General features: G+C 42.0%; 1 protein-coding gene across 2 annotated transcripts; it reads right to left on the bottom strand.

Moving 5' to 3' along the window:
• Nucleotides 1-1,290: 1,290 nt before the first annotated feature.
• Nucleotides 1,291-27,719, bottom strand: nsun5 (NOP2/Sun RNA methyltransferase 5). Of its 2 annotated transcripts, XM_043718724.2 has the most exons (10): nt 27,565-27,719; nt 27,015-27,137; nt 25,685-25,856; nt 13,035-13,143; nt 12,065-12,203; nt 8,075-8,190; nt 6,583-6,761; nt 5,126-5,336; nt 2,905-3,069; nt 1,291-2,035 (listed from the first exon to the last, which is right to left on the bottom strand). In XM_043718724.2, the coding sequence occupies exons 1-10, from the start codon at nt 27,655-27,657 to the stop codon at nt 1,882-1,884; spliced, it is 1,461 nt and encodes a 486-aa protein (XP_043574659.2). In that variant the 5' UTR covers nt 27,658-27,719; the 3' UTR covers nt 1,291-1,881. The 2 variants fall into 2 exon arrangements, with proteins under 2 accessions (XP_043574659.2, XP_087833615.1); XM_087977489.1 differs by lacking the exon at nt 27,015-27,137 and having other exon boundaries at nt 27,565-27,707.
• Between the last annotated feature and the right edge of the window lie 236 nt (nt 27,720-27,955).

Here is a 27,955-nt window from a genome sequence, read left to right on the forward strand (position 1 = left end):
CTGGAGGGAGGATGAAGCAATCATTATGTTCAAGAGAGAAAGTGACAGATTTCTCAACAGTGATGCCACCAAGGAATATGGAGATAGTTTCGGAAAGTGACATTGAAGTAGATGATTAATTGTGATCCAGAAATGGCAGAGCTCAAATGGCGTACTCCTGCTTGTATGAATTAAGCAGCTCCACAGCAAGTGAATAGGAAAGGGGCAAATGGAATTGTTGTCAATTATTGTAAGGGGAACAGAATATAAATTAAGGATTCTGGATTAGCACAGCAGTTCAGACAGCATCCAAGGAGCAGCGAGGTCGACCTCGCTGCTCCTTGGATGCTGCCTGAACTGCTGTGCTCTTCCAGCACCACTCATCCAGAATCTGGTTTCCAGCATCTGCAGTTATTGTTTTTACCTTATAAATTAAGGCTATTTTGCCACAATTGTACACGGCATTGGCAAGTCGGCATCTGGAGTGCTGTATAGTTTCCTTATTTGAGAAAGGACATAGATACATTTAAAAGTCAGTCAGAGAAGGTTTACATGAGTGATTCCTGGGATGAGATGGAAGGAGGAAGCAGCTGCCTGGCAAAGAAAAAGTTTGGAAGGGCTGAATTTGTGACCATTGGGGATTAGAAAAATGACTGATCTTTATCGAAAATATCCTGAGGTGGCTTCAGGGTGGGTGCTGAAGTGAGACAAAAAAAACTTATAAACTTTGTGCCCTGCAAGTGCTCTCCAATTTATGACAATGATAAGAATTCTTTCACTAATCCTCTCGTATTGTTCCCGAGTGCAGAATATTTTTAGGGCAAGTGACTGTGAACACTCAAAATGCCTGAAACATCCCAAGGATGGTGTACTTTTTGAATCAGTATCAGATATCCTAAATGATTGCCTGTGTTTATATAAACCACAACCTGGCTTCCCAATAATTAGTTTTTAGGCCCTATGACCTGCTTCCCTGTTAGCTATACTTTACCAAATGTTTGATTATCAAACATGACATTCAGATTTTCCTTGAGCTCTCTACCAGCTATTGATTTAATCTATTCATTTCTTTAAATCATCTTTGTTTGTTAACTGAAATTATCATAGCATCCAACTTTTGCTATTTTATTCTCTCTACCCTTTCTTCAGCTGCTACAAATATGCTTTTCATTTAAGAACTGAATAAGTCCACATGTCAATTGCCTGAGCTTTCCTACGTTGTGGTTGTAGCTTGTTGCTTGCACTGTGAAAGGGACACTCGATCCTGAAATGAGAGAACAAGTCTGGGTACCAATGCACTGAGACCATTGCTTAGCTTTGGCTTCTCTGTTGTGCTTTATTTTTCTAATTACATTTCAGATGGTATTCTAACTGACAAAAGGAATACATATCAATGTAACTGACCATATACAATACCGAACAAAAGTAATTGCCAAATAGACTCATTGCAGACACTTCCAGCAAAAATTCATCCGCGAGGCTCTGACTGAGCAAGTTATTTTACACATTTTCTCAGGTATACAAACAGGCAACTGTTGTTGAGAATTAGCTATAAATCCCCAGAGCTGATGAAACACCTAGCTCTATTAGACTTCCACTTTGCTGTCCACAATGATTGCAGTCGGAAGATAATATTGAGGTGTGTCCACTGTAAGTGGTGGGGCAGAGAAAGGAAATAGAAACACCACCCATCAGAAATCAGTTAACCCCAATTTGACTGAGGACTTTCTTCGTCTATATCAAACAATGGGGTTAAATTCGTATTCAAAGAAAGACGACCTGTTCCATTTATTTTTTTTTGTTGCTTTGTCAGAATCAATCACAAATAGATTAGAGGACCCCCATTAAAGTATTCCACAATGGATCCTTACATTCGTTTCATCTCATCCACACCAGCTGCAATTAAATCTGTAATGACTTGACTTTCCGTTTCTTCACCTTTTTTACTTTTGCCTTCCTGGACTGAGCAGATAGTGAGGAAGCCACAGGTGTTTGTTCTGATATGCTCAATGGAGTAAGGTCAGCTGCAGGAAGTGATATCACCCCTTCAGAAATGCTGAAAGTAATACAGAAAGTTCCATCAGGTTCAATTATAGTACAAAACGACTGCTTCAGACAAACATCCTCTATTCTGCACCAGACTCAGCTAAATTTATTTAATCTTTTTAAACGGCTTCAACTTATTTCACCACCCACTTACATGTGCATCTGAACCCCTAACATTGGGCTCTGCAACTCTGAAAATTTTCTATTTAATCTACTCTTCCCCTCAGTATGCTTCCTCTAAAGATATAACTTCATTAAAACCGACATGAGATTTCATCTGGTCGGTTTCTGTTTTCTAAACTTTTACACTGCTGAGTTTCATTTTGGTGTCACATACAACATTTTATATTGATCCCATTTTCCAAAAAACAGAGGTTTAGTTATGAAGACAGATTGGGCAGACTGGGATTTTTCTTGGTGCAGAGGAAATGGAGAGTGGACGCGATTGACAATATTTAAAATAAGGGCCAACAACACGATAAACAGGAGGTAACCTTTCCCCTTGCTGAAGGGATCAATGACCAGGAGGCATCGATTTAAGGGAAGGTTTAGAGGAAATGTGAGGAAAAATTCTTTTTTCACCCAGAGGATGGTGGGAATCTGAAAGCCCCTGGGAGGCAGAAATCTTCAACACTGAAAACACATTTTTAAATGTCCTTGTAATGCCAAGGCAAACAATGCTCTGGCCCAAGTGCTGGAAAATGGGATTCGAATAGTTGAATGGTTGTTTTTGACTGTCACAGATTCAATGTGCCGAAAGGGTTTTTCTATGGTATAAAGCTCTATAAGAACTTATATCGTGTGTAAGAACTAACATCATGGAATAATCACCTTGAGGAGGTAGTTACTTGAGATTCTACAGGGAGTAAGGAATTTTACCTTTCTCTACTTTGCTCAGTCTCTTTGTCTCCAGGCTGCTTTTCAAACATAGCAACAAAAAACCCATTGGTCAAGGTGTCACTGGGTGTTGCACGGATACAGCAGGTCCCTTCTGGGAATGTGTCCAGACCCCGTAAAGGCCATGATGGCATCAGATTGACCAATCTATGCGGGGGGAAAAACAGGAACATGTCAAACTCAAAAAAAATCCTATAACAGTAATTTTCAGCTGCTTGTTCTCACGTTGCTACCTTCCTAGTCCTTACATTTCCCTCCTAGAGAGGCACCAATGCTCATTAGAATCTGGTCTCACTGGCAGTTTTCATGCATCTCAGGAAGAGTCATCCATTGTCCGTGAATGACTAGGTACAATTGATGGATAATTCAAATATGGAAGCAATCACAGCCAAGTCTTGCCCCAATTCAACAGAGTCATGAATGAGAACATTGATCTCCCTCCAGGAGATCAATTAGCAAATCCCAGCTAAGGTCAGCTACCTTAACACACACCCAAGAATCTTGAACTAGTTGCTCCTGACCTTTTAGAGGTTCAGTGCAATATAATTACATTACTGAAGTTGCATTAAATGATAAAACCAAACTATGGACTTGCTGACAAGTTGCAATTAAATACAGTTCCATTTTCATGAAATCATATTTTAATTTCTGCTATTATACAAACTTTTCAGTTTTTAGTCACTCAAGAAATAAAAGCAGGACAAACCATTCACCAAGCTCATGGTTTATCTCAATTCCAGATTCTGTCATTCACTTCAAACCCAAAAGATCCAATGACCTCTGAGTTGAATATCCATGAATCTGTAACATTTACAGTTCTGAGTAAAAATTTTCAAAAAGAGTCACAACCCAAGTGAGTATATCTCTTTAAATCTCCACATTAAATGGTTGAGCTCAGAAATTAAAGCTGGTGTTCCTAGAGAATTTGCTCACCACTAGGTATGGCCCCTTGATCCCACCGCAGTTTACTAAAGGAGCAGCACTGTCAGAATTGCAATTTTTCAAGGTTTTCCTCACAGAATGTGAACAACCTGCTTCATGGTGATTTTCCACTGGAGGAGGGTCAGCTGGCCCTCTGAGCACCGCTCCAACACGGCTGCCATCTCTCTTTACTGTTCGTGTCAGGCAGTTTCCATTCTCTGCAGTGGCCTGATGCCTCTAACTGGGTGTCAAGCGTGTTTCCTTTCCAATGGGGGTGCTTGCATTCAATCATTAGCACGTACCGTGGTAGGACTTAGAAGCATTAGGTTTCTCTTTTCTTTTGAAATCCTGCAAATTTATTTAATTTTTTCCAATGAAACTATCAAATCTTATTCATCTTAATTTCATGCAAACATCTCAAAATGCTACATTCATCGGATTCTTCTATTTAGCCAGTAAGTTGCAGTCTTGAACATAACTATCATAAAATCATAGAATCCCTACAGTGTGAAAACAGACCCTTCAGCCCAACAGGTCCACATCGACCCTCCGAAGATTAACCCACACAGACCCACTCCCCACTACTCTACATTTACCCCTGATTAATGCATCTAATCTGCACATCCCTGAACACTATGAGCAATTCAGCATAGCCCATTCCCCTAACCTGCACATCTTTGGATTGTGGGAGGAAACCAGAGGAAACCCATACAGACATAGGGAGAAAACGTGCAAACTCCACACAGACAGTCACTTGAGGCTGGACTCGAACCTGGGTCCCTGGCGCTGTGAGGCAACAGTGCTAACCCCTGAGCCACCATGTCACAGAAGGACATTTGACACATTGATTATCCAATCGTTTCTCCAATAATAGTTGCAAAGAACTAAGGCAAAAAAAACAACTGACTTAAGACAGGGGCATGAGAGGCCATTACAATTAGAATAAGTAGCGCTCCTGGTACACTTCCAAAACGAGCTGAGGAACACATTTACAGAAGCTACCCAGACTTATATATTAGTCTCTGTACTTTCTCTAACACTGAACTGCATTCTGTCCTATTTGGAGAAAGCGAGGACTGCAGATGCTGGAGCTCAGAGTCAAGAGTGCGGTGCTGGAAAAGCACAGCAGGTCAGGCAGAATCTGAGGAGGAGAGTGGACATTTCAGGCATATTTCTGAATGAAGAATATAACTGCTCATGACATGACTTTAATCTTTCCCAGAAATTCTCTCAGAGCAAGTCACTGTCTTGAACGTCTCATGGAAGATCATGGGGTGTCTACCTGATTCGGTTGCCATGTCGCTTTAGTATCTCCTTGACAACATCCTCATTCTCTTCACAATGTATTGAACATGTCGAGTAAATGACCCGTTCCACGTTTGGAAAGCTCAGGGCAAGGCTGAGGGCTTTGTACTGGAAACTTGCAAGTGCCTGTAGGCGTTGTGCGGATGATGACTCCTCGTCTGTGAACTGGTTCAAGCGGTTAACAATTCCTTGTTTTAGAGGGACAAAAAAGTAATGAAAAGACTCAGTGCGTGAGGACAAAATTAATTCCTAATGACAGAGTTATTCAGAGTACCTCAGGTTGTGCAGCAGTTTAAGAGATCAATATTTCAAAGATTTATGCTTATAGAAAACAATCTAATAATAACAGTTCTGACGAAGGGTCACATAACACAACAGGTTAACTCTGTTGTTCTCTGTACATACGCTGCCAGACCTGCTGAGTGTCTTCAGCAGTTACTGTTTTTGCTTCAGATTACCAGCACCTGCTGTTTTGTTTTTATGAACTAATAGTGATGAACTACTTTTACCAGTTTTCTCTTCTCCTTACAACACCAACTCAGGTCCACCATCCAAAACATTTTGTTTCCGGTAGAGAGATGTCAATGGGTAGAGGGAGCTAGAGTATTAACTCTCTTCTTGCTGTCAAGCATCTCAAGGACTCCCTGCTCAAAACATTTCTTTGGTCTAAAACATTTCCCATTCCCATACTGTGTCAAACTCCCTCTTGAAAAATGCTTCACAGGCGAGGGCTCACAATCTTAAGGGGTAGCCATTTCGGATCAAGCTAAGGAGAAACACTTTCACCCAGAGAGTGGTAAGCCTGTAGAATTCAAAACCACAGAAAGCAGTTTTTATGGAGTTGGATATAGTTCTCAGGGCTAAATAGGATCAAATTGTATAGGGACAAAGTGGGAACAGGGTACTGAACTGGATAATTAGCCATGATTATATTGAACAGGGCCGAAGGGCCTACTCCTCCTGTTTTCTAAGCTCCTATGGATCAGAATGCAAGCTGCGAGCACCGTGAAATCTTTCTGTTTTATGAAGATATACGGATTTATCCATTTGCTCTTTAGCCTTTGAAGCCACAAAGCTGCGAGCCAAGGTGACAATCTCCCAGTCTTCCAACACTGGACGAACCTACTTTGAACCACACAGTCCAAAACTGAAGGCCCAGTAATTGTGAAGAATCATTTCTAGATACGGAAAGACTTTCCAAATGCAGCCAGACCTTTCAGAATGTTGTCTCTTTCAGTTTTGGACTGGATTAACTGAAATCTGACTACTGAGATAGAGAAGGGGAAATTGTTCAAATACTCCTTCCGATCCCATTCCCAACTGCAGCACAACAGAATCCAAAAGATTAACTGCATCAAAGCTTCCTCTCTTCCCCTCCCCAGGATAGAAAACCACACTCTCAGGCAGCCGGCTGTAAAAGGAGGGTCTCCTCACCAGAGCCACTGCATGATGGGTCCACTAGAACATAATTCACATCCTGGTACTTGGGGTCGCTGGGATCCACAAGCGTGAAGTCCTGATTGGCCAGTTCATGACATGTAACTCCAGCCCTCAACAGCAGCGTGCCCATTGTCGCCAGGCGTTTGGTGTCAAGATCAAAAGCAAAGAGTTTCCTTAAAAAGATGAAAGTAGTAACCTCTGATATTTCCAGAGCAGACACAACAGATGAAGACATGTAATTGACGCAGTTTGTAAACCAGAATGTAATGGGTGTATACGTCTAAATGGCCCATATCGTAAGGCATTTACCAAATTACACCCTCCCTCTCACTTTTTTAATGGTGTTAATTACCTGCTCCCAGCTCTTTGTTTCAAACCGAAATTCCACATTTATTCCAACTTGCAGCTTTCTATGTCACATGGAATGGAAATCAAATCAGGTGGAAGAGAATGGACTGAGAAGGAAGGAACCACTGAAAGAATAGTTGCTGAATAAACCATAAAACTCTAAAAAGTGAGGGATATAGGGAACAGAGACACATACTGAAGATGATCAATGCAAGATGGCAGTGGTGGACACTACACAATCATACATGCGCAAATGGAAAACAGATAAAAACTAGAACATTCATGTGCTTATTTTTATACAATTCAAACCATTCCCTTGTACGTCTGTGTTTAGAAAGAAGGGCCAGTGGTATTTTGGGTTTTTAAATCAGGACACAGAATAGGAGAGTAAAGCAGCAGTGATAAATTTGCAGCAGTGGTTAGACTACAGGTAGAATGCAGTGCATAGTTTTCAATGTCAATTGACCCTCAATTTAAAATTGCTAATGACAGAGGCTGGAGAGACGCTAAGAGAAATGTCTTAATATGAGGATTATTGGGAAATAACAAGTGATTACAACAGTGTCTAAGTGAATATTGGATAAATATTTTAAGCTAAGGATAAGTTGGAGCTCAGTGAAGAAACCCTTGGATTGGGAGAGCCAGAAGATGAAGCAGCTGGCATCCAGTATTGTATACACAAATGGGTTTTCAACCTTTTATTTCATAAATACTTTCTATTTGCTATTTTCATGCTAATTGTACAAGCACAATATTTAAAAAGTTACTCTAAATCCTGTAGACCTGATGTATGTCTCTCTCCCTTTCTCCAGAGTTCCATGGAATGTCCACTTTGTTCCGAATTCTGCTTTTCCCCATAATGCTTTCACAGCTTGATCCAGGCTGCCCCTCATCCCAACAGGGATTGTTCCAGTGATATTCTCAGCAGTGGAGTGTCACTGCTAGCAGGAGTGTTTCAGTTTGAAATGAGATTGCTTTAAATAGTAATGGATTATAATAGAGCTGTTTCTGTGAAAGAGTTGCCTGAGACAACAGATCCAGCTCTAATGGGAGCAGCAAGTTGGCTTTTGCAAAAATGAATCATTTTCCCCAAGTATCCATCTTTTTCTTGGGCACATACAGCAAGTCCATGACTTACCCTTTATTACGGAGAATAGCAGCAAGGTGGCTGGTCTTGTTCCCAGGAGCTGCACATGCATCAATCACGTGAGAACCTGCTGGAGGGCTCAAGAGATATGCTGGTAAACAGCTGGCCTAGAAAGAAGAGAAGAGACATTCATTGTACACACGTCAAATCTGCTCAGGAAACCTGACTACAGTGAATTGATTCACTAGGCATGCCCCATACCACAGCATCAGCTTCTCTGGGAGATACTAAAGCTGGAGTCCACCATGAATGAAGCAAAGGCAAGCTTCATAGGATCAGAATGGAGAATATTGCTTACATTACAAGGTACTATATCTAAATACACGTAGCATTTGCAAAAAGGTTGTTGATTTAAAAGGCACATATTAGGGCAAATTGATAAGATTTAATTTTCATTATAGAGATGTGGCTCCAGGGTGAAGAATTGAAGGGTCAAACTATAGAATCTGTTTGGGTGGAACTAAGAAACAGGAAGAGGCAACAAACAAGGGACGGGTTCGTTTCACTGCCACCAAATGGAAGTGGAAATGATGGGCATGGTATACTTCAGGGAGTTAGAGATGTATCTGACATGGTAATCCAGTAATTAACAGGCAATTTACATTTACATATAAAACAAAAGAATTGCAGATGCTAGAGATATGAAACAAAATACAGAAATTGCTGGAGAAACTCACCGGTTTTGCAGGATCTATGGACAGAAAACAGAGTCAATGATTCGAGGCCAGAGACCTTTCTTCAGAAGTTCTGGGACTTTATTATTTGGAACGGAAGGGAAGCCAAGAATAATAAAGCTGTTGTAGTTTTTTTTTTGAAGGTATTACTTGTAGAATTGATAAGGGAGAATCAGCAGATGGAGTGCATTTGGATGTTCAGAAGACTTTTGATAAGATTGTGCAGGAGCTTAGTGAAAAAACAATATAGCACAAAGGATTGGAGGTAACATACTATTACAGATTTGGAACTGGTTAACAGACAAATTGCTGATACACAACATATGAAAATTTGAGTTAGAAGAAAGATACAAGGATAATTCAAAAACATGGTCAATGGAGTATGATGGAAATAAGTGTGAATTATACATTTTAATAGAAAAACAACAGGAAGGCAGAATACTGTTTAAATGGTGAGAGGTTGAGAACTACAGCTGTCCAAAGGGACCTTGTCCAACGGTCACTAAAAGTTGCTGCAAGAAATTAACAAGATAAAAAACAACGAGAGAGAGTAGGGCCCCATAAAGATCAAACAGTTTGTCTTTGTGTTGAACCTCAGGAGGTGGGAGGGATATCAAATGAATATTTTGCATCAGCTTTTACTGTGGAGGAAGAAATGATGGCGAGAGAACGCAGGAAAATAAATACTGATGTTTTGAAAACAGTTCCCATTACAGAAGAGGAAGTGCTGGAGGTCTTAGAGAATAAAAAAGGTGGGTAAATCTCCAGGACTTGATCTAGTGTAGCCCAGGTGCGGGGCCCCTTGAGGAAATATTTCTGAGCGAGGTGCTGGATAACTGGAGAGTGGCTAATGTTGTGCCTTTGTTTAAGAAGGGATGTAAGGAGAAGTCTGAATTATAGAACTATAATTGGAAGTGATTCTGAAAGATAGAATTTGTATGCATTTGGAGAGGCAAGGAATGATTAGGGATAGTCATCATGGTTTTGTGCATGGGAAATAGTGTCTCACAAACTTGATTGAGCTTTTTAAGGAAGTAACCAAGAAGACTGAGGAGGGCAGAGCAGCAGACATCATTTACTTGGAGCTTAGTAAAGCCTTTGAAAAGGTTACACATGGTTGACTAATTAGTAAAGTTGGATCACATGGGATTCAGTGAGCTTGCCAATTGGATACAAAATTGGCTAAACAACAGGAGACAGAGTGATGGTGGAGGGTTGTTTTTCAGACTAGAGACCTGTGACTAGCAGTGTTCCATAGGGATCAGTGCTGGGTCCACTTTTGTTTGTCATTTATATAAATGATTTAGTGGAGAATATTGAAAACGTATTTAGAAAGTTTGCAGATGACATCAAGATTGGTGATATTGTGCACAGTGAAGAAGATTATCTAAGATTGCAAAGAGATCTTAATCAATTGGGTCAATGGGCTGAGGAGCGGCAAATGGAGTTTAAATTGGAGAAATGTGAGGTATTACATTTTGGTAAAACAAACAAAGACAAGACCTATACAATTAAAAGTAGGGTCTTGGTCAGTGTTGGAGAACAAACAGACCTGGGGTATCAGTACATTTTTCTTTGAAGTTAGCACTACACAGAGGTAAGATGGTTAAGGCTGCGTTTAGTATGCTTGCCTTTGTTGTTCAGACCTTTGAATGTAGGAGTTGGGACATTGTGTTGAGATTGTACAAGATGTTGGTGAGGCCTCTTCTGGACTACTTTGTCCAGTTCTGGTTTCCCTATTATTAAGCTGCTGAGGGGTCAGAATAGATTTACCAGAATGATGCCGGGACTGGAGGGCTTGAATTATAAGGACAGGCTGGATAGGCTGGAACTTTTTCGCTGAAGCATGAATGTTCAGGGATGACCTTATGGAGGTTTATAAAATCAGGAGGGATATAGATAAAGTGAATGGCAGGTGTCTATTCTGTAGGGTGGGGGATTTCAAGACTAGGGGGCATATCTTTAAAGGTGAAAGACGTTAGATTTAAAAAAGGCAAGACAGGCAATTTGTTTCTACACAGTGATTCCACAGTGTGTGGAATGAACTTCCAGAAGAAGTGGTGGATGTAGCTACAGTTATATTTAAAGATATTTAAATCAGTACATGAATAGGAAATGTTTGGAGGGATATGGGCCAAGCACAGGTAGGTGGGAGAAGTTTAGTTCGGAACTATGGTTAGCATAGACTAGTTGGACTGAAGGGTCTGCTTCCGTGCTGTATGACTAGGACTCTAAATGGTGCAGGGGCCTTCATGAGGAGATTTGAGTTCAGAAATAAAGGTGTCTTGCTGCAATTGTATAGAGCCTTGGTGAGACCATGTGGAGTATTCTGCAGTTTGATCTCCTTATTTAAAGAAGGATATATTTGGAATTGAGTGAGTACGACCAAGGTTCATCTGACCAATATTTAGGATGGTTCGGCTGTCTTCTAAGGAGAGATTGAGGAAACTGGATCTGCATTCTCTGGAGTTTTGAAGAAGAAGGTGATCGCATTGAAATTTGCAAACTTCTGACGGGGCTCAATAGGTTGGATGTAGAGAGAATACTTCCCAAGATTCGTGACTCTAGAAGAGAGCTTATAATCTAAGAATAAGTGGTCAGCCATATTAGACTGAGGTGAGGAAGAATGTCTTCACTCAGAGGTCAAAGATCTTTGGAACTGTCTCCCCCAGAAGGTGCTGGAAGATCAGTGAGCATGTTCACATGGATTTCTGGAGACTAATGACTTTAAGTAATATAGAGATAGTACAGAAAAATACTATGATTTAACTAATTGAGAGAGCAAGCTCAAAGGACTAGAAGAACTACTGCTGCTCCTATAAGCAGTATTGATTATTTTGAATATGCTGTCAGCTTTACATGATTATACCATTAGCAACACAGGAACAGCTAATGCTTAAATTAATCTTTGCAAAATACCAACAAGAAAGTTTTACACTGTTTTTCCTATCAGGCCAGCTCATTTATAGATGGCTAACCATTTAATAAAACATCAAGCAAATCTGTGTGCCAGAACAACTCCTCCCTTACTCTGACAAGTTCAGCAGAACTAATCATGCTGTACCACTGAATCTCAAGGAAACATTTAAACTAATTCTTCGACCCCCAAAGTCTGAAGCAAAACTGCAGAATATTCACTGCTACTTTTCGCCACATTATTCACCTTTTCTTAACAGGTGCATTTTATCTCCTCAAACTAATAAAAATACAAAAGCTCTTCATAAAATACCTCAGGGTTCCAGTGAAACTCTTGTAGTCAGTCCAAAATCCCCCAAATGGAGCATTGATCAAGCATGGTCCTGCTTACCTTATCCTGCAGAATGATATGCCCGGCTGTGTACAAGAAATGTTCATGAAGATCTGTCTTTGGATGAAAAGCCAGCAATTCCGAGAGGTGAAGGTCACTGATGAATTGTTTCCGATCGATCTGCCTCAGATCAGCTATACTGTGAGAAAGAGAGTTTAGATGCAAGGATACTAGGAACATTGAACATAAATTTGAGTTAATACTTGATTGGCAAATATTGAAGCTTGATGACTTGGAACAAACTTGTATGAAAATTAATCTAGTTAATCGATTCACAAGAGACATAAATGTCCTGTATGTAATCGCTAAAAGAATTTTTTCAGTAAGTGACGTCTCAAGCAAACAAAGGACAGGCTCATTGAGTCAAGTACCTAAACCCTCAGTACATCTTTGACAAGTTCCATATGAAAAGCAGCTAAACACGAACAACCTGGGTAAACGTGAGAGTGAATAAACATAAAAAAAACTAATGACAAGAGAGGGTGTCTGTATTGAGTAGAGTGTCCCAGGGATCAGCACCGTATTTGAATACACAACAGTAACTGGTCATCAGATCATTATACTAAAAAAAGGTGGGCAGTCATGTCTGAAAAAGCAGAGATAAGACACAAGAAAAACCTTAAATTAAAAATAGGGGGAGCTACAACAAATGCAATCCAGTACAATAGGTGCATGGTGATAGTTACAGGAAAAAGAAATACAAGACAACTGCACCATTTACTGCTCTGGCTAGAGAAGAATGGAAGAGATTGCGAAGGATAGACTCTATACTGAAAAGTCACTACAGACAGTAAATCACAAAGTCAGAATGGTGAGCTATATTGTCAAACCAGCAAAGCATAACACCCCCACCCTCAGTGCTGCAGTGTGGCCTCTGACTGATAGTCCAGGGACTGACAACTTGCCCATTCTACATAAAACCCTTTGAAATAATTTCATGCTTGGCACTGGTGTATCAAATCAAGCATACCTGGTGGCCTGCCCTAGATAAGTATAACCCTCACGTTTGAAGTAATCAATCACATCTTCAGTGTTGCTCTTCAGTAGGTTCACTCGAACGTAGCGAGGCAGCTGATAAGCTGGGAAGAAAGACAGTTCAGGGAGATCACAGAATTGCAGCAGTCAATATGAACACATACCAACATAACATGGAGCAATCAGAAAATGCAAGATGCTAAGGAATCTGGGCAAAAAGGCTGTGGATTTACCACGGTTAAAGATCGCAGGGCTAAATACGATCATCCATGACATTCCGAGGAAACAAAGGGGAATGCACATCTAACTGTAGCGGCCACAAACTGTGACATAGAGAAGTGCAGTGCCGGTGAGGCAAGGGTGTGTATGTGTATGGTGGACCGTGATGTAACTCATTAAGAGTTTGAGCAATCTCTCTATCGCTGGGCAGTAATATGCAACATATGACAGTGCTCCTAACTGGGGAATTCCTGCAGTGGAGCTGAAGTGTTGCCACGAAGCAGTCCATGCAGTACATTCAAGGATTTCAAAGCAGGGCCTCACAAAAAGATGCAGTGGCTCCCAAATCTGAAATGGATGAATTTTTTGCAAAGCCGAATTGGACAGCTGAATTGCTGAGCACCCAAACAAGGCCAGTTTTAAATTCAGAAACAAAAGCAGAAATTGCTGGAAAAGCTCAGTGGGTCCAGTAGCATCTGTGGAGAGAAATCAGAGTTAACATTTCAGGTCAAGTGACCCTTCCTCAGAATATTTATATTATCGAGTACAACTCTGATAAATATCCCAAGGTGAAAGAAATTTTTGACACAAATAAAGCATAGAAAAAATTCAAGTTGAGCCTTGTGTTTTAGTTTCCATCGTTGTCAGACACCAGGTAGATGAAACTTGAAATTTCTTGCTTTTAGCAATTCTTACAAAAGTCTCTGTGATGGGTCCCCGGGTGCAGAAGGGTTTTTTTTGTGGGAAAGGGAAGTAAACATTATTCTTGAGCTTGGGAAGTTAAGAAGAATAGAATAATAATAAAAAAGTACATAGCAGCAGACAATTTCACTCTGACTGAAGTGTAGACACGGTGGTTTCCTTGAAAATATTAGAATAAATTTAAAAAGGGATTCAGCAACAATTCCCATTGAATGCAAAATTGATACGAAGCTAGTGCAGGTATTTACACGAGAAAAGATCGAGGATCCATATTGCAGCTTTAAAACAGATGGTGCAGAACTGAAAACCCTCCAGATTGAGATGGATGTACAGCAGCCGGCAGCAATTGGACTATTTTACAAAGAAAGGAGCAAGCTCTCAGGAACTGTTGGCCAGACTACAAAAAGGAGCCCTGTTCTTTCACGTGCAAAGAAAAGGAATGGGAATATGTTGTCATTTTGCATATTTCGTTTTTTTAATTTAAGAGAAAGGGAATCTGACCACCTAATAAGGTCTGAATGGATGCCTACGACCTAATGGTATGAAGGAAAAGTGACAGATATATTAAGGAAAGAATGAATTGAGTACAGATTAGTTGTATAAATATGGGGAGCTAGTAATCAAAGGGTGAGTGTTTTATGGAGTGTGGTTAAGTGAAATAAGGCTCTCACTAAAAAGCTTGCATTTGGATTTATTAAAAGGAAATCATACTTAACAAATCTACTGGAATTCTTCAAGGATGTAACTATAGAATATAGAACATTACAGTGCAGTACAGGCCCTTCAGCCCTCAATGTTGCGCCAACCTGTGAAATTAATCTGATTCCCGTCTAACCTACACAGTTCCATTATTATCCATATGTCCAATGCCCATTTAAATGCCCTTATCATCAGTGAGTCTACTACTGTTGCAGGCAGGTCTTTCCACGACCCTACTACTCTGAGTAAAGAAACTACTACTGGTATCTGTCCTATATCTATCACTCCTCAATTTAAAGCTACGTCTCCTCGTGTTAGCCTTCACCATCTGAAGAAAAAGGCTCTCACTGTCCATCCTCTCTAACCCTCTGATTATCTTACATGTCTCGATTAAGTCACCTCTCAATCTTCTTCTCTCCAATGAAAACAGCCTCAGTTCCCTCAGCCTTTCCTTGTAAGACCTTCCTTACATGTTAGCTGCAAATTGACTAACCCAACCTTCTACGCCCACATCCAAATCATTTATGAAAATGACAACAGCAGTGTCCCCAAAACAGATCCTTGCGGCACACCACTGGTAACTGTGCTCCAGGATGAACATTTCCCATCAACCACCATCCTCTCTCTTCTTTCAGCTAACCAATTTCTGATCCAAACCGCTAAATCGCCTTCAATCCCGAAACTCCGCATTTTGTACAATAGCCTAACGTGTGGAACCTTATCAAATGCCTTACTGAAGTCCATATACACCACATCAACCGTTTTACCTTCATCGACCTGTTTTATCACCTTCTTGAAGATCTCAATAAGGTTAGTGGGGCACAACCTACCCTTCACAAAACCATGTTGAGTATCCCTAATCAAATTATTCCTTTCCAGATGATTATAAATCCTCTCTCTTATAACCTTTTCCAACACCTTACCCACAACCGAACTAAGGCTCACTGGTCTATAATTACCAGGGTTGTCCCGTCTCCCCTTCTTAAACAATGAAACAACATTTGCTATCCTCCAGCCTTCTGGCACCACTCCTGTTAACGATGATGACATAAAGATCAAAGTCAAAGGCTCTGCAATCTCCTACCTGGCTTCCCAGAGAATCTGAGGATAAATCGTATCCGGCCCAGTGGTCTTATCTGTTTTCAGATCTTCCAAAATTGCTAAAACCTCACCTTTGTCAATCACAATCCCATCTCATCTAATCGCCCGTATGTCCGTATTCTCACTAACATTGCCCTTTTCCAATGTGAATACTGACTAAATGTACACATTAAGCACTTCCCCTATGTCCTCAGATTCCACACACAATCTGATTGGCCCTAATCTTATCCTAGTCATTTTTTTATTCTTGATATACCTATAGCAGGCCTTAGGATCAAGGAAAACCCTATCTGCCAACAACTTCTCATGTCTCCTCCTGGCTCTTCTTAGCCCTCTCTTTAGATCTTTTCTGGCTAACGTATAACTCCCAAGACCCCTAACTGAGCCTTCACACCTCATCCTCACATAAGCCTTCCTTCTTTTGACAAGAGCTTCAACGTCGTTAGTAAACCATGGCTCCCTCTCTCGACAACTTCCTCCCTGCCAGATGGGTATATACTTATCCTGGACCCGCAGTAACTGTCCTTTGAATAAGCTCCCCATTTGAAGTGTGTCCATCCCCTGCAGTTTCCTTGCCCATCCTATGCATCCTAAATCTTGCCTAATCATACGGTAATTGCCTTTTCCCCCAGTTATACCTCTTTCCTTCCGGTATAAATCTAAACCTGTCCATTGCTATTGTAAACATAACCAAATTGTGGTCACTATCGCCAAAGTGTTCACCTACCTCCAAATCTAACACCTGGCCGGGTTCATTCCCCAGTATCAAATCCAATATGGCATCGCCCCTTGTTGGCCTGTCTACATACTGTGTCAGGAAGCCCTTCTGCACACATTGGGCAAAAACTGACTCATCTCAACTACTTGAACTAAAGTATTCCCAGTCAATATTGGGGATGTTAAAGTCCCCCACAACAACTACCCTGTTACTCGCACTCCTATCAAGGATCATCTTTGCTATCCTTTCCTCTACATCCCTGGAACAATTCAGAGGCCTACAGAAAACTCCAAACAGAGTGACCTCTCCTTTCCCATTTCTAACCCCCTCAGCCCAAACTACCTCAGTGAATGAGTCCTCAAACTTTATCTCAGCTGCTGTAATACTACCCTTGATTAACAATGCCATACACGTCCATTCCCCCATCCTTTTTAACATCTTCTCTGTTCTTACTGAACCATCTAAATCCCGGAATCTGAAACAACCATTCCTGTTTCTCCTCTCGCCATGTCTCTGAAATGGCCATAACATCAAAGTCCCAGGTACCAACCCATGCTGCAAGTTCACCCACCTTATTCCGGATGCTCTTGGCACTGAAGTACACACATTTCAAACCAACATCCTGATTGCTGGTGCCCTCTCGCAACCTTGTAAACTCATCAAAACCCCCAACCTCCTGGAACTATGTTTCAGGTTCCCATCCCCCACTGCATTAGTTTAAAACCACCCAAAGAGCATTAGCAAATATCACCCCCCAAGGATATTGGTACCCCTTTGGTTCAGGTGAAGACCATCTCGTTTGCAGAGGTCCCACCTTCCCCAGAAAGAGCTCCAATTATCCAAGAATCTAAAACCCTCCCTCCTGCACTATTCCTGCAGCCAAGTGTTCAGCTCCGCGCTCTCCCTGTTCCTCGCTTCACTAGCACATGGCACGGGCAACAAACCAGAGATAACAACTCTGTTTGTTCTAGCTCTAAGCTTCCATCCTAGCTTCCTGAATTTCTGCCTTTGATCCACACCTGGCTTCCTACCCATGTTGTTGGTGCCTATGTGGATCACGACTTGGGGCTGCTCCCCCTCCAGGATCCCAAAAATCACGATCAGAGACATCACAAACCCTGGCACCTGGGAGACAACCACCCAAATATATAACCTTGTGACCTCTCCGACTGCCTCCAGGAACTGAACGACACCCAACCTAAAAGTAAGTACTTTGTACCGTATACGGACATACCCTGCTGCTCCCTGGTGACCTCGTAACCTCTCCAACTGCCTCCAGAAACTAGTAGAGTTAACATAGGAAGCTAGTGGCTGTGGTTTATTCAGACTTTGAGAAGGCACCTGACAATGTCTCACACAAGAGTTTAGCATGTAAAGTGTATGGGATGGGAGTAGTGTATTGAGATGGATAGAAAACTAGTTGGCAGGCAGGAAACAAAGAGTAGGAACAGATGAATCTTTTTTCTGAATGGCAGGCAGTGACTAGTGGGCTACCACAAGGATCAGTATTTGGATCCCAGCTATTCGCAATGTACCTTAATGGTTTGGATAAAAGAACTAAATATATCTCCAAATTTGGGATGGCACAAAGCTGGGCGAGTAATGAAGAATGCAGAGATGCTTCAGTGTGATTTGGACAAGCTGAATGAATGAGCAAATGTGGACAAGTGTTAGGTAGCAAAAATAGCCAGGCAGATTATTATCTAAATAGCTATAAATTGAAAGATGGGAATATGCAATAAGACCTAGGCATCTTTGTACACCAATCACCTTAAGGTAAGAATGCAGGTGCCGCAGATGATAAAGGAGGCAAATGGTAGGTTGGCCTTCACAGTGAGAGGATTCGAGTACAGAAGCAGGGATGTCTTGCTGTCATTATGAAGGGCCATGGCAAGTCATACCTAGAATATTGTAAGCAATTTTGGTCGCCTCACCAGAGGAAGGATGTTCTGGTTACAGAGAGAGTGCACAGAATGTTTACTAGACCGATTCCGAAGCAGCTAACTTGTTCAACATCTTACCCAGCTTTAGATAAGATACAGAGTTGCATTGGAAAAACCCTCCGAATAGTCACTTGCATTTGTACAACGGCTTTCTTCGTTTCCAAGGCGCTGCATTTCACGAGTGATATCAGCCAAAAGACTGACACTGAGCTTCATAAAGAGATACTGGGTCAGGTGATCTTAAGATGTAAGAGAGAGAGAGGGAGACAGGCAGAGATTTAGGAAGAGGATGCCAGAGCTTAGGGTCCAGGCAATTAATGGCATGGCCACCAAAAATGGAGCAACTAAAATCAGGAATACTACGGGGGGTCTAAGATGATGGCGATCTGAGAAGATCACACTGCAGAGCTTTGCATCGCAGCAGGAGCAGGACGGTCCTTTAACCCACCCAACCCAGATCATCAGGATTTCTTGGGGCATTGGAAAGATTGTGGAGCCCCAAGAAACGTTTAAAAATTGACTTTCCTGTATTTTCAGCTGTCCAGAAATGCCTAAAAAGGGAGGAGGAGCATCTGAGGCCGGGCCTGCAGCAGCCTCGGAGCTGATTCCTCTCCAGGACCTGGTGAACCAGCTCTCGAAATCTCGCGAGATGTTGGGGAAACAGATTGAAGAGAAGCTGGCTCCAGTCTCTCTCATGCTGCAGAAGCATGAGCAGCAGCTGGGAGACCTGGAGAAGAGGACGGAAGAGGTGGAGCACAGGGTCACAGTGGTGGAAGCTGATGCCAGTTCATTCAAGGAAGAGATCCAAGCCCTGAAGACACAGGTTCGTAATTTGCGTGACCAAGTGGACGATCTTGAAAACAGGGGCAGGAGAAAAAACATTCGGATCATCGGTCTGCCTGAGGGTAAGGAAGGTGAGTTGGCCTACGGAATTTGTTGAAGATTGGCTTCCGAAATTCCTTGACTTGGAGACTGGCATGAGAGGATTGAAGATAGAGAGGGCTCACCGGGTCGCAGCACGGAGGTCGGGTCTGGGTCAACGCCCTCGTCCTTTCCTGGTGCGGTTCCATCATTACCAGGATAAGGAGAGAGTCATGGAGGCTTCCAGACTCCAGGGGAAGGATCCAAAGGCCCTAATTTACGAGGGGTCTAAGATCATGTTTTCTCAGGACTTTTCAGCGGCGGTGATCCAGAAACGAAAATTGTATGATGGTGTCAAGAGAAGACTGAAGGAGCTTGGGATTCAGTACTCCCTGAGATATCCAGCAGTGCTTCGGATCACCTTAGACGGATCCATGCGTCTCTTTGACACGTCGGAGAAGGCAAGAGACTTTGTGGACAAACTAACCTAAGTTAAACAATTGTAGTATGTATAAATATTGTTGCTTGGGTATGCGTTTATTATTCTGTAAAAGAAATGGAGGAAATCCGGTTGGAGCTTTGTTTTTCCCCTTTTTTTCCCCCTCTATTGATAATAATTTGGTTCGAACTATGTCTGGCGGTGGTTAAGATGTACATTTTAAATTTCTAAGTTAGGACATACCAAAGGATGGGTAGGGTATTTACCCCCTTTTTTTAAAGAAAGAATTTTTTTTATTCATATTGATATTCTATGGGGTGTTTATTCTTTTTAGCTTGTGCTTGCGATGCAGCTCTAGCTGGGAGAAGAGAAGGTGGTTGAGATGGTTAGGTGCCTATTTATGGGCCATTCGGGACAGGTAGTTTTCCCCTCCAGGCAGGGGGTGAGTTCCCCTACTCAGCGCTATTGGCGCTTTATATGTTGGTTTGTTTTCTGTTTTATTTTGTTTTTTATTTTTAATAATTTCGTATGTTTGTTAAATGTAGTGGTTTTAGTTTATGTAGTTTTTATATTTGGTGGACCATGCAACACTAAGGCTCAGCAATTTGTGGTTCGGGTTCCTCCTCTCTGGAATTTAAATGTAATTGCAGAAGATTATGGCTAATGATTTGATTAAATGGTGTACCTGGAATATCAAGGGAAGTCACTCACCAATTAAGAGGAAGAAGGTACTCGAGTCTTAGAAAGGAGAAGGTGGATATTGCTTTGTTACAGGAGACACATTTGGATGACAAGGAGCATCTGAAATTACAGCAGAATGGCTTTGACCGAGTTTATTTTTCATCATTTAATACCAGAAGTAGGGGAGTGGCTATATTGGTAAGGAAAAATCTCTCATTTAAATTGTTAGAATGTGTTAAAGACACATCCGGGAGGTTTGTAATTCTTAAAGCCCTGATAAATGGGGAAAAATATGGCATTTTAAATGTTTATTGTCCCCCAGCTCATCCTCTTAAATTCTTGGTAGATGCTTTTTCTAAACTGATAAGTCTCAAGTCTCGGCACATCATTATAGGGGGAGATTTTAAGTGCCTCATGGACCCCACAGTAGACAGGTTGCCTAAAGGTCCCTCGATACCCTCTGCACAAACTAAACAGTTATTGGGTCTGTGTGGGGAATTAGGGTTGGTGGACATCTGGAGGTGTGTCCACCCTATAGGTAGGGATTTCATGTTTTTCTTCAATCTGCATAGATGTCACACGAGGATTGATTTTTTTCTGACCCCTGCGGTAACCCTGGATCTGGTAGCATCTTGTACGATTGGTAATGTTGCCATCTCTGATCATGCTCCAGTGTACCTCATGGTTAAAATTAAGGATGTTACAGTGGATTCAAGGTACTGGCAAATGGACCCCTTTATTCTCATGGACAGCAAGTTTGTGGAGTATTTCTCTAGGGAATTTCGGGCATTCCTAGACATCAACATAGGCTCGGTTGATAGCTCATCTGTTCTCTGGGAAACTGCCAAAGCTTATGCCAGAGGGTTAGTTATTTCATATTCCACCAGTAGGAAGCGGCAGAAGGGTGAGCAGCAACGTCTCCTTGAAGCACGGTTGAAGGCAGCCGAGAAGGCCTATTTTGACAGACCCTCGTTGGTCAAACTACAGAGGATTACAGCACTGCATTCTACACTAAATTCCATGCTCACGCAGACTGCAAAGAATGAGCTGGCTTTTGCAAAGCAAAGGTTATACGAGCATGGTGACAAGCCAGGCAAATACTTAACATACTTGTCAGAAGGAGAAGTGCCTTACAAACCATTACAGCGATTAGGGAAGGGTCTGGGAACCTAACATGTGATTCTAAAAAGATTAATGTGGCGTTCCAGAGATTATGTCAGTCTGAGAATTGTGAGGAGGCGCAGGCCAAAATGGAATCCTTTTTTAGAGATCTGAAGCTCCCAGGTGTGACTCCCGAACAACAGTCCTTTCTCAATGCCCCATTATCAGAGCAAGAAGTGCAGGAAGCTGTGAGGCAGCTTCAGAGTGGAAAGGCGCCCGGTCCTGATGGACTTCCCAGTGAATTCTATAAGGAATTTATAAGTATATTGTCAGGCCTGATGCTGAATATGTTTAATGATTCATACAGTCATGTTTGTCTCCCACCATCTCTGAGAGAGACCAATATTTCACTTATCCTTAAAAAAAGGATAAGACTGGAAGACTGTGCTTCATACAGGCCCATCTCGCTCTTAAATGTGGACTTTAAGATCCTCTCCAAGGCTCTTGCGTTAAGGCTGGAGACTGTGTTACCCTCTATTATTAAAGAGGATCAGACGAGCTTCATAAAGGATTGCAGATCCTCCAATAACGTTAGGAGGCTGCTTAACGTAATTCAAGCATGCCAACTGCAGTCAATACAGGGACTGGTGATTTCTTTAGATGCAGAGAAGGCATTTGACCGAGTTGAGTGGCCGTACCTTTTCTATACTCTAGACCGGTTTGGTCTGGGCCAAGTTTTCATAAGATGGATAAAGGTTATCTACAGTGTACCTCTCGCTGCAGTCATTACCAATGGGGTACGATCAAGCAATTTTAATATTTCTAGGGGCAGCTGGCAGGGCTGTCCCCTTTCACCATTACTTTTTACGTTGGTGATTGAACTGTTGGCAGAGGCCATTCGTGGGGATCTCAATATATCAGCTCCAGAAGTGGGGTCAAAATTACATAAGATCTCGCTGTATGCAGATGATGTTCTAATTTTCTTGACAAATCCAGCAGTCTCAGTGCCTTGCCTGATACAATGCATTCACGCGTTCAGGGTATAAGATTAATTTTGCTTAACCAGAGGCTATGCCTATGGGTGGTCTTACGAAAGAGTTGGCTCTTGAGAGCGACTATAGATTCCCATTTAGGTGGTCACAGGGGGGTTTTGTGTATTTGGGCATATTCATTACTCCAGTTCTGGATTGACTGTTCAAAGCCAATTTTACTCAATTATTTGAAAAAAGTTAAACAAGATCTCCAAAGATGGGAGGCACTTCCAGTCTCATGGTTGGGTCAGACAGCGCTTATTAAGATGAATATTCTCCCTCGTTTGCTATACCCCAGACGGATGCTCCCCCTGATTTTCAATAAACAAACACTCAGGAGACTGAACAGTTGGTTCAGCTCCTTTATCTGGCACCGTAAACAGCCCCTCATTAAATTAGCCAAACTGCAGTTGCCTCACAGATTGGGGGGAGTAGACCTTCCGGACATTAAAAATTACCAATTAAGCTCGCTTTTGACCTACATATGATTGGGTTTGTGGGGACCCTCTTTCAATATGGCTAGATATCTAAGTCTCCCAGGCAAGGTGCCCCCTTACCAGTTTGCTGTTTTTGGACAAAGTGAGGACAGTTAGGGAATATTGCCATAACCCAATAGTCATCAATACTGTTAAAGCATGGAGGGCAATTCGGCAGAGGGAAGGTAATATTGGCAAACCATCTTTGTTTACACCTTTAGTGGGTATGCCGAGTTTTCAACCAGTATGATAGATTCAGGATTTAAACGTTGGGCAGCTGGGGCATATCTTGCATGGGTGACTTATTTGAGGGAGATACAATGATGTCCTTCGATCAGTTAGTATGGAAGTACAAGTTACCTAATAGAGACCTCTTACGTTTTTTTCAAGTTAGGGATTTTATTCAAAAAAAGACCACACTTTTGACTGATCCCTACAAATCTGACTTAGAAAGAGGGATACTAAGGGCTAAGAGTACACTCTCTGTCAGTACTCTATATCACCAATTGGGGGGTGCCACCTCAGATGAGTCTGATCGACTCTGCAAGATGTGGGAAAGAGAGCTGGGTGTTGAAGTTTCTTCAGTGGCATGGGAGGATATTTGGGAGAATGCAAGGAAGATATCAATTTGCAATAGGACCCATGCTTTACAGTTGAAGATTCTCCACAGGGTCCACTTTGCCCCAGACCGTTTGTAAAAATTTAAACCAGGGGTATCATCAGCATGTCCCAAGTGCAAGGTCTGTACGGGCACTCCTACCCATTGTCTTTGGTCTTGTGACAGGCTTCAAACATATTGCAATGGGTGCAATGGAAAGGATTTTAGGTGTAGGGGTGGAGAAGGACCCTATATCACTCCTTTTGGGTCTACCCATTGTATTTCCTGCAGACTCGCATAAGGCAAAACTTTTCAATATTCTAACATTCTGTGCAAGGAAGAATATCTTGCTAGGTTGGATATCAGAAAACCCCTCAGGCCTGTCGGGTTGGTGGAAGATTGTTATGGAGCATATTCCCCTGGATTTTCTCACAAATATGGTACACCACAAAACTGAGAATTTTTACAAGACTTGGCAACCCTTTTTGAAATACCTGGACATAGATTTATCTGCCACACTAACAAGGGCTTTTATATAGCCGTAACGATTGTGTTTCATGAGTCTAATATCCAGGGAGGAGGAACTGTGAATGTATGAGTGTTTTGTTTGGCTGGGCTGAGTTATGACGATTTAGTTGTTTGTTGTTGGGTATTTATTTCGTTAGTTAAATAGCTAGTTTAGGTATTTTTTAAAATTTTATTCTCTATATATGTTTATACATTCGTATAGGAGAGTGGGTTGAGGAATTTTTTTTATTATTTGGGTTTAGTTTTGTACTATTTTTGTGCTGTTTTGAATTGCATTGCTTTGTATTTGTTGTAATATTTAAAAATCTATTTTTTCTTAATAAAAATATATTGTATCAAAAAAAAATCAGGAACACTCAAGGTGGCAGAATTGAGATATCTCAGAAAACATTTGCTTCCATCAGCATCTTGAAGCAATTCAATGTACACTTGGGCTCAGTAAGTAGCTTTCTGACTTGTGCAGAGGCTGAAGGGGTGACCTTGGAGAAATTTTAATTGAGTGAATAGAGAGAATGAGGGGAAGAGTAAACTAGAGATTATTAATCTGAGATAATCACCAAGAAATCTAATAGTGAATCGAGAAGAAACTTTACTCAAAGAATGCCAAGAATATTGGAACTCATTACCATTGGCCGTTGTTGAAGTGAATCATGTACATGCATTTAAAAGGAAGCTGGAACAGTGTTTGAGGGAGAGAGATTAAAGGGTAACTTTGAAGGTTTAGATGAGGAACATGGGAGGAGACTCAAGTGGAGCATAATCATCAGCATGGCTTGGTTGGGCTCAATGGTCATTGTCTATGCAATACATATCAAGCAGATATCTCCTGATAATTCTTCTGTTTTGGCCTCTTAAGCATCTTTGATTTTAATCACCCTATCTCTGGTGATCAAGCTGCCTAGGCCCCAAGCTCTTGGATTTCTTCAAATACTCTACATCACTTTCCTTTTATAAAAAGTTCCCCCTTAAAATCTGACATTTTGATCAAGTTGTTTTTTTCCCCACTTCGACCTGAATAACTCCTTAAGTCGCCCAGTATTTTGTTGATGACCTGAATAACTCCTTAAGTCGCCCAGTATTTTGGCCTTTCTATTACACTAAAGCCACAATATAAATGCAGGCGGTTGTTGTTCATGGTTGTAGGTTTTAGTCCATGCCAAACATGGCATGTAATCAGAACAATCCTGAGGGAATGGGGGCCTTTGTTTCGAAGAGACATTAAATGAGACTTGCCAGCCTGTTGGTAATTGATGTTTCAAGACCCAAAGAGACCCAATGAAGAGCAGAAAACAGTTCTATGATGACTGCTGATATTTGTTCTCTCAACAAACACCAGGAAAGACTAGGTAACCGGTCACACTCCTCATTCGTTATTTCTAGGCTGCCATCTAAATAAAGTGACTGCCACATTCTCAAACAAAACTGCACATATTATACTTTAAAAATCAAGTGGCTGTGAAATGTAACAGGATGCTCTGAAAAAAACAATAGGATGTGATAAATACAAGCAGTGCCTGTACGTTTCCTTCCACTTGACAGGAGCCATACCTTCCTTACTGGAAACTTTTGTTTCGATAAGATCCTCATTGCGGCTCACTTTTCTTTTCACCTTCAGTCTGGCAAGTGCTGATTTTAATTGGGAACGATGTTTCATGATCAGTACTTTCCAACTGCCACCACATTTCAAGCCCTTCCCAAACAGGAAGTCATACACCAGTACCTGTGTTTCAAAAGTCAAAGTACCCTTTTTAAAGAACTGACTAGATCAACAATTTTATTTGTATAATTTTCACACAGGCAGAACAACATTCACAGCTTCAAATACATCACTCTGCACATCATCCTCCTCTCCTTGCTTATGATGAAGACTTATTTCTAACTCAAACCCACTCTCCCAGACTGTGAAAATACTTTCCGATATCTTGCTGGCTTCCCTTCGGTCATGGGGCAATTAGGTAAGTTCAGGCCTCCCCCTTCAATGCATTAGTCAATTTAGGCTTCTGAAAGTACGCCAAAACTTTTAGGAATCCAAGCCTTCAACTTGTGCTGTGGATCACCAGACACCAAAAGAGAATACAAAGATTGCCTCCCCCATATGTTTGTCACGTCAGATAGCAGATAACCCGTATCACTAGCCTACTGTGGCATTTACTTATAAACAAAGTAATATTCCAAAATAGGAAGATTAGCCAGAAACTACACAGAACAAACATCTACCTTCAAATTATATGCAAATAAATTTCACCATTTATAGGGCGGCACGGTGGCCCAGTGGTTAGCACTGCTGCCTCACAGCGCCTGTAGACCCGGGTTCAATTCCCGACTCAGGCGACTGACTGTGTGGAGTTTGCACATTCTCCCCGTGTCTGCGTGGGTTTCCTCCGGGTGCTCCGGTTTCCTCCCACAGTCCAAAGATGTGCGGGTCAGGTGAATTGGCCATGCTAAATTGCCCGTAGTGATAGGTTAAAGGGGTAAAGGTAGGGGTATGGGTGGGTTGCGCTTCGGCGGGTCGGTGTGGACTTGTTGGGCCGAAGGGCCTGTTTCCACACTGTAAGTAATCTAATCTAATCTAAACACCCAAGAGGTCCAGCTCCTAAAACAGGAGACAGAAAGCTACAACCAGAAAGCATCGATTAAGGAGAACCAATTTTTTAATGTTATTTTACCTAGGAAGAAATGTGACTGGTGCCAATCAATGCCAATTACTGTTGCAGATTATTGCCTGGAACGAATTTAGAAGTCTACACAAGGTAACCATTCTTGCTTTTGACATTTAACCTGAGGAGAATATCCTAGTAGGTGATAGTTAAAAGGGGAAGTCTGATAGAGGAAGTCACCCTGAAAGCACATGTCTACTTAGCAAGAAGAATGGTCATACCTTGGCAACATTCATCTGTAACTTCTTCTCCTTCTTTAGCAAGTCTGATGTGGTAATAATTTCGTTCAACACAGATGTGTACTTCAATGTTTCACACACCAGCGCAAAGAGCTGCTTAATGTTCTGAAAAGCAGGAAAAAAAAAGTGACAATTTGTCTGCCCAATTCATCCCACCTACTTTTATTTTCCATTGTCAAGTTCTCTTGGTCCATGATTGGTTGGGATAGTACATTCTGGCAATGTTTTTATCTCCTCCCCCACTATCCCTTGACAAGTTCAGAAGATAAATTCCCCCCTGCCCAACCATCTCTCCCCTCCCCCCATGAGTGTTTGGCCATCCATTACCCCCAAAGACGGTTAAAACAAGTCAATTCCTGTCACCCACACGCTGTTCACTCTCTCTCTGACGGGGATGGACCTGAACATGAGCTTCACCTCCCGGGGGTTAACAGTTCTTTATTGTCACCATTACATTAGTACTGAGCTATGGATGAAGCGATGCCCCATTCCCGGGCCCTAGGGCCATGTGTCCGGCTGCCCTCGCCCTCACCTTGTGGCCGCTGTTATAAACCAGGGTTTTCACCGAGCCCCGTTTGCCCTCGAGCTGCCCCAGGACGGCGGCCGCCTTCACATACAGAGCCATGGTCACCCCCCCCCCGGACCCGGGCTCGGGGTCACAGGGCAGAGGGCAGAGGTCACCGCCCGCCTCCCGCTCTCCCCGGCCCCTTTGCGACAAGGACGTAAACAGCGGCGCGTTCGCTTTACGGCAGCAGGTTGATGGGGCGTGTTCCTGGCGATGAGGTACATCTCAAAACGGAAAGGAAACGGCGTTAATGTTGGAAATAAGAGTAAATACAGTGTGTGTGTGTGAGAGGGGGATAAATAGATGGGGAACAATGCTGGAATACTGACTCCGCAATAACAAGGTGGCAGCAATATTG

This window comes from Chiloscyllium plagiosum, unplaced genomic scaffold (assembly GCF_037043375.1).
Source record: "Chiloscyllium plagiosum isolate Xiang-an unplaced genomic scaffold, Cpla_swu_hap1 HiC_scaffold_31, whole genome shotgun sequence".
Taxonomy (NCBI): Eukaryota; Metazoa; Chordata; class Chondrichthyes; order Orectolobiformes; family Hemiscylliidae; genus Chiloscyllium; species Chiloscyllium plagiosum.